Raw genomic sequence first — 8,146 nt, 5'->3', positions numbered from 1 at the left:
TAGATCAAAAAACAGGGAAACCTATGCAAGTAGAATTGGCGAGTGGGAAGATTCTTTTCACATACCATGAGATTCTTTTCACATACCATGAGATAGACCGCATTCAGTTCTTTTCACATACCATGAGATAGATCGCATTCAGTTTAATCTAGATGGGAATGCGATAGATTGCCAGTTCAAAGTCTTACCCTTGGGAATCTATGACGGAATCCTTGGAATGGATTGGCTCCATAAGAATCAGGCTGACATTCACTGTCACAATGGAACCATTTCTTTCCTCGACCTGCACGGGAATCTATGACGGAATCCTTGGAATGGATTGGCTCCATAAGAATCAGGCTGACATTCACTGTCACAATGGAACCATTTCTTTCCTCGACCTGCACAGGAATCAATTCCAAGGAACTGGAATTTTTGGATCCCCAGTTCTGCAATTAATCAAAGCTTCTAAATTGTTGAAGGGACTCAGAAAGAGGCAAACTGTCTATGTTGTTAAAATGAATCTAGTAGATAGAAAATGCAAGGCTACGGAACTAGAATGGCTAAGTGAGTACGCTAATGTATTCCCAAAAGAGCTGATTGAGATGATGCCTCTCCGACTCATGAAGTCCATAGAACTTAAGGAGTAGTTACAACAACTGCTAGAGCAAGGATTCGTAAGACCCAGTGTTTTACCTTGGGGTGCGCCCGTTCTTTTCAGGAAAAGAAAGATGGAATGTTAAGATTCTATATTGATTACAGAGGATTAAATCAATTAACAATAAAAAATAAGTATCCTATCCCTAGGATTGGTGAGCTTCTGGATCGGTTAAGTAGAACCCAAATGTTCACAAAAATAGATCTCAAATCTGGATATTACCAGATCAGAATCAAGGAATAAGATATCCCAAAGATAGCCTTCAATACTCGCTATGGGCATTATGAATTCACGATCATGCCGTTTGGATTAACTAATGCCCCAGCAACGTTTAATCGCCTCATGCAGGACATTCTCAGAGAATACTTGGATGAATTTGTTCTTATCTTTTTCAATGATATCCTGGTATACTCCAAGAATGCAGCAGATCATGAAGGTCATGTGCATAAAGTCTTGGAGATCCTAAGGAAGCACCAACTATTTGCAAAGAAGGGCAAGTGCACTTTCTCTGTTGACCATGTCGAATACTTGGGATTTATAGTATCTAAAGACAGGATTTCTACTGACCCCGATAAAATCCAAGTAGTCGTGGATTGGTCAGAGCCCAAAACAGTGACTGAAGTCAGAGGATTGTTGGGATTAACCGGATGGTATAGAATCTTTATACCCATGTATGCTCAAATAGCATCCCCTTTGACTAACCTTCTCAAGAAGAGCACCCTATTTCATTGGGCCGCTATGTGTTAGAGTGCTTTTGACAAGCTGAAGACAGCCTTAGTAACAACCCTGTCCTAAAATTGCCAGATTTTTCCTTACCGTTTGAGGTAGTGACAAATGCCAGTGGTTTTGCCCTAGGAGGTGCTCTTATGTAGGAAGGTCATGCAGTAGCCTATGAATCGAGAAAACTCAGAACGCATGAGAAATTATGATGTCCATGACTTGGAGTTACTCTCAATAGTTTATGCTCTAAAGTTGTGGAGACATTATCTCTTGGGACAGAGATTCACCTTGATGGCAGATCATCAAAGTTTGAAGTGGATCTTCACCCAAAGGGATCTCAACATGCGTCAAAGACGGTGCATGCAGACCTGCAGGAATTTGACTTTGACATAAAGTACCGACCAGGGAAAGAAAATGTGGTAGCCGATGCGCTCAGTAGGAAAGCCTCCTTGCTTGCAATAATAGGGGTCTCACACCTTCAAGAGGCTATTAATGTTTATGACACCTAGTGTATTTGCAGTATATGGTGTGACATCGTTCATACTCTTTTGGCCACCTGGCCCATATAGAGGGATCTTCTAGAGTTGCGCAAACAAAATGCAACAGATTAATGAGAGTGGAACCATGGTATTTTCTTCTCCTCCACTCCTACAGGGCTTTTATGGTAGCATAGTGCCCCCGATTGGTTGAAATCTCCCTACCTTTCGGTTCGAGATCTCCCTTTGTATGATTTTATATTACTTAATCGAAGTCTCTAGTACGGTTCTCTCCAAAATGGGCTTTGGTAACTTTATATGTACTTTCATATATGTCTTATGTTTTGTTGGTGAGGCTAGCTTATGAATGGATTGTTTGTTGGGGAATTCTATCTTAATAAATCAACGATACAAGAATGCCCACTAGCCCCCTTGTTGTTTGTTGTCATTACACATTCCCTGATTTTGGCCTTGGCGCTAGCTAGTGAGAAGGGTCAAATAATTGGTCTTAAACTAGAGGGAGGTAAAACAGATGGTGATTCAATGTTTTGTAGATGATTCTATTGTTTCTCCAGGCTTATGGTGAGAACTTTAGGAGGACCCTTGCCATAATACAATGCTTTGTTGATGCCTCAAGGTTTACATGCAACTTGGCTAAATCCAAAATAATTAGCCTCATCGATGAAGGCAGCTTTGACATCTGAATATGGGGATGTAACATCCTCTTGACCAAGGTTTCCTCCCACTCCCCCTTGGTGGCACGTAAGGATGCATGTGTAGTGCTTGAATAATGAAAAAAAGGTCAAAACACAATTTAGACTATTAATATTGCTAAATTTTCTTCTAGTTGGTAAAGGTACCCTTCTTCATTTTTTGGAGTTGAGCTTTTGTTTGCTCTCTTGCAATTCTTTCCTTTTTCACTTTGTGCTTGATAAAATATTTCTTTTCGATACACTAGTATTATTTTCATTCAAAACCATTTTCACTACTTTTGGATACTTTTGTCTTAAAAAAACCTCTTCCACCAATGAGGCCACATGGAAATTCCTTCTAGACAAGTATTCTCAACACAAGATACTAGTTGGAAATTCAAACTAAAAAAACACTTATATTTTAGTTTCGTTATGACAGCAACTTATATACTTTCTTATAAGCACCCAAGTAAATTTTTTAAAAAAAGGCTTCTATATGAAAATAAGCCATTGTCATGTCACTTCCATCAACTAAAGACATACTTTTTACATATTCTACTCAAAGGGAAGACAAATCTAGCATTTTATGTATCCTTGGTATTTTTGGAAATTGCAAATTTGCAAGATATATGATTTTTTGAAAAACTTCTCCAATGTGTAAAATGCATATTAACCAAGTGTGCTCAAGTAATTTTATGGCATTTTGAGTTGATTTTATTTTTTATTTCTTCAGAATTTGTAAATAATCTTTGAGCCATTGTTTTGGTTAAAGCCACTTTTATGGCTAAATTACAAGACTTGTGTTAATTAAAGGCCATGTTGTGGTTGTGCGTAATCTCTAACTGTCTCCAATTTCTCTTTGAATTGAACAAACAGCAAGGCTTGAAAAATTGCCTCTTTCAAAATTTCTCGCATTTGAGAGTGCATATCTTTGTCCATTATTGTTACACAATGAGATCTCCTCCTTGGAGACAAGGCAATGCAGTTTCTTTCCACAGTAAGTCAAGCCTATAACGATCATGAGCCATCTCCTAAGTAGTCACTCCAGCTAGACAACACCAGAGCTGCCAAGGCTGAACCTTTCAAACACAGACCTCAACATAAGTCACCTCCTAATACAGCCACCTCAGCCCTGCATACACTATGGAAGATCAGGAAAAGCTCTAATTATTTGATGGTTGAGGTGAATGCATATCAAGTTGCTTTTGGATTTTGATCACACTTGGTTGGAAGAGGTGGTTGTAACAAGAAGGGGATGCTCAGGTGATTTGCTCTCCCCAAAGGCGTCTTATCCATCCTTGACACCAAGTGCGTGCTTTCTGCTCTCAATTATTTCTCTCTATGCATCTTTCTTCTAGTGCTCCACTTCTCTACATCATTCACTCCTGCAAACCTATATTGGCATAGATGTTTGACATCAAAACATATGCAGCAGCCTCTTTGGGTTGTAAATCCACTACATGATCAAACACATATTTTCCTAGCTCCACATTGCCGTGTTTACAACATGCACCCAGCAAGCATAACCACATGGACACATTACTCTCCATAGGACTTCTCCGCATAATGTCTTTCAGCCTCTCTGAGTCCCCTGCACGCCCGAGGAGGTCTATTATTACCATGTAGTGTTTTGAGTCTGGATTTATACCATAACCACTGCTCATTGTTTCAAAGTACTCAAATCCTTTGTCAACGAGGCCCACGTGACTGCAGAAAGACAGAAGTGAAAGGAATGTGATTCCCTCTGGCTCATTACCTGCTAGTTGCATGCTCTCAAACACTTGCAGGCTTGCCACCCTGTTTCCATCCTGTGCATAGCCAGCTATGCAAGCATTCCATGACACCACATCAGGCTGGGGCAGTCCATCAGCAACTGCCTGGGCATCCACCATGCTTGCACAATTCCCATATGCATTAATAAGAGTGTTTGTCAGCATAAGACTCAAATCAAACCCAGCAGAGACAATACTGAAATGAAGCTCCCTACAGACCTCAAGGCTTCCTGTTCCGCTGCAGGCTTTCAAAATGCAGAAAAGTATAACATCATCCAAAGTCACACCATCCTTTTGCATGTGTTTGTACAGCTGTATAGCCTTGTCCCCTTGGCCCTGCTCCACATACGCAGAGAGCATGGCAGTCCATGACATCACATTGTGCTGGGGCACCGTGTTGAACACATTCTCTGCATCCGTGATGGTACCACACTTGCCATACATACTGACAAGGGAGCTACAAACAAAGACATCTGAAATAAAACCCCTTCTTTTCGCATCAACATGTAGCGCCTTGCCAATTTCTAGAGAGACCAATTTGGTAGGTTGTCCCTCCAATAGAGTGGCTGCTTCTTTCTCTCCAAGCGTGCCACATGCTTGAAGGACGATTGTGAACCCATGTTGGTCAGGATGTGTACCTTCCTTTTGCATCTGATGGTACAACTGCAGAGCCTTGTACTCTTGGCCTTGTTCAGCATATGTTGAAAGCATCGCAGTCCAAGACACGACATTATGCCCCGGCAACTCATTGAATACGTTTTCTGCTTCCGCAATGCTCCCACACTTGCCGTACATACTTACAAGAGTGCTAGCAATGAAGATGTTTGAAGCAAAGCCCCTCATCCTGACTTCAGCATGCAATGCCTGGCCAACCTCAAGAGCCACCGTTTTGCTCAGCCGTCCCATCATAAGTATAGCTTCTTGTTTCTCTAGAAGGACACTGCACGCTTGAATGGCAATCACAAATGCATGCTGATCTGGACTCACCCCATTCTTTTGCATTTGTTCATACAGCTGCAAAGCTTTGCCCCCTTGCCCCTGCTCAACATATGCTGAAACCATCGTAGTCCATGATACAACATTGTGCTGGGACAGCCCACTGAATATGTTCCCTACTTCTACAATGCTTCCACATTTGCCGTACAAACTTGCAAGGGTGCTACCAACAAAGACATCTGAAGCTAATTCCTTCCTTGCAGCATCATCATGGAATGCCTGTGTGATATGTAGAGAAACCACTTTGGTTGGCTGCCCTTCTGCAATGATAGCTTCTTCCTTCTCTGCAAAAATGCCACATGCTTGAAGGGAAATTACAAATGTTAGCTTGTTTACAATCACGCCTTCCTCTTGCATCCTTTTGTAAAGCCATAAAGCCTTCACTGCTTGGCCTTGCTCCACATATGCTGAGAGCATGGAATTCCATGACACATTGTCATGCTGGGACAACCCAAGAAACACATCCTCTGCATGCACAATGGTCCCACACTTGCCGTACATACTCACAAGGGCACTACCAACAAACACATCTGAAATAAATCCCTTCCTGCGTGCTTCAGCATGTAATGCCTGGCCAATATCCAGAGACACCACTTTGGTGGGTTGCTCTTGAACAAAAAGAGCATCTTCCTCTTCTGCAAGGGAGCCACATGCTTTAAGGGCCATCACAAACAGTAGCTTGTATGGACTTGGATCTCCCTCCTGCATTTGTCGGTAGAGCTGCAATGCCCTTTCTCCCAGGCCCCCATCAACATATGCTGAGAGCATTGCGCACCATGACACAACATCATGATGGCACATTTCTACAAACACTTTCTCGGCTTCCATAATGCTAGCACACTTGCCGTACATACTCACAAGGGAGCTACCAACAAAAGCATTGGATGTGAAGCCCTTTCTCTGGGCATCCGCATGCAGTCTCCTGCCCTCTTCGAGGTTGGGAATGCTGCCACAAGCTTTGAAGAGGCTGACAAACGTGTAGAGGTCGGGCTCAATACAATCCTGTAGCATGTAGGCATATGTTTGCAGCGCTTTGGGGGCGCGGCCACAGTCGGTATAAGCAGAGATGATGGCTGTCCAGGAGAAGACGGTACGATGTGGCAAGCTAAGCAATAAGTAGTGTGCTTCCTCTGTGGCACCACATTTGGCAAGGGTGACAACAAGGGAGTCACCAAGGGTGCTGGTGAGGTCAAGGCGATGGTAGGCGAGGTGGGCATGGACTTGGCGGGCATGGGCAGGGTCCTTGAGCCTGTTGCAGGCCTTGAGGAGAGAGAGGTAGGATCTGTGAGAAGGGACGGTGGTGCCCATGCAAGAAAGGACATCCAGGGCTCCTTCCAGGTTTCCTTGTTCGCACAGAACTTGGAGCTCATGGTCCCTGGAAAAAACCTTATCCTGCATGTTTTCTGGCCTTGCTGGTGCCATTGATCCCAGACGGATTGCATGCTTGGATTGGGCTGCACGCCATGCTGCCCCGATCGGGCGAGGCAGCATCTTCTCGCTTGCATCCAGGTTGTGATACAACCAAAGTCTTCAGGAATTTTCGACGCCAAGCACTGCAAGATTGCCACGACAAGACGAACGCACCTGGCGAACATCTTGATCGCCTTCATCAAGCTCGAAGAGGGCACGCACAGAGTGTCTACGTATCACTGAACACAGCTCATGTCCCTCCAACCGGCGTCTTCCAGTGTGAACAACCACAGGGCGCCCTGAGTGTGAACAACCTAACACGTGTAAATGTCCCAAAGTGGGCGGTCTCAAGATGGGTGCACTACAATGTGTACATGTCCCAAAGTGGGGGGTCTCACCCATAACGGCGTCAAGTCAATTGGATTTTGGAAAAGCCGCATCCAATCGTAAAATTGTGTAATTTTGAAAAAAATTAAGCCTTAATTGCCTTTAATATCCTTCTATTAGTTAAAAACCAAAACCTCCTCCCATTGGCAGAGGAGGGTGGAGGGAGTAAAGTGCTCAAAGACAGGAAGTAGTGAGCTTTGATTTTGGAGGGAGGGAGAGAGAGTGAAACAAAGAAACAAAGATATATTAAGCGTGTACTAAAGACCCAATGGGCCTATGAGACCAAAATGATACAATAATGTCCATGGCATATCTCATCATGGAATGGAAATTAATGTAAAGAAAGTGTATTTTTGCCTGCTCCTTACATGCATGAAGATGTGCTTTGAAGCGTGTTCACGATCTTCAATCTTGCTATCTTTAATCATTTATTCAAGTACCACTGTGGAGGCTTTTTCACCACCTGTGGAGGTGAAAAATAAACCAAGATAAAGAGTTTTTCTATTTTTGATGTGAAAATTCTTGTGTTCATAAAAAATGACATCACGACTAATAATAATCGTGATGATAATCTTCCTCTCATGAGGATCAAAATAACCCTCACATTTTATTTGAGGCATAACCAACAAATATGCACTTCTTGGACTTTTCATCTATCCTCTTCTCCTAATCCTAGCTAGTGATGGTATTTAATTATTTCTTAGACTTGTAGGTGATGATTAAGGATCCTAATCCTAGATAATGGTAGTTAACTTTTTTTTATTATTTAGATTTTTACATGCTTCTAAGCTACCAATTCAAACAATGCATGAAAAAATATGAAATGCATGAACAAAAATTAACTATCCTCTCTAATCCACACTTAATAGCGCTTAATGCTTATGTTTTCGGAGTGGATTCCACTCCTAATTATGCTTGCTAAGATATATCTTGGCTCAACACAACAAGAATAAAGCCTTATGATCTTTAAAATTATGCAAATCACCAAGCATTAGGGTTTTCCCTTTCTAAGAGATAACAAGCTTCAAAACAAAATAAAAAACAACAAACTAAACA

At 42.3% G+C, this 8,146-nt stretch overlaps 1 protein-coding gene across 1 annotated transcript; it reads right to left on the bottom strand.

Annotated features, from left to right (window-relative positions):
• Positions 1–3,904: 3,904 nt before the first annotated feature.
• Positions 3,905–6,784, bottom strand: LOC147639786 (pentatricopeptide repeat-containing protein At1g03540-like). Its single transcript, XM_086823941.1, has one exon. The coding sequence runs from the start codon at positions 6,782–6,784 to the stop codon at positions 3,905–3,907; it is 2,880 nt and encodes a 959-aa protein (XP_086680067.1).
• Positions 6,785–8,146: the final 1,362 nt, after the last annotated feature.

Source organism: Cibotium barometz, chromosome 3 (assembly GCF_041138505.1).
Source record: "Cibotium barometz isolate CiBa-2024 chromosome 3, ASM4113850v1, whole genome shotgun sequence".
Taxonomy (NCBI): Eukaryota; Viridiplantae; Streptophyta; class Polypodiopsida; order Cyatheales; family Cibotiaceae; genus Cibotium; species Cibotium barometz.
Note: the sequence above shows the minus strand (reverse complement) of the source record. Positions and strands in the feature narration are given on the sequence as shown.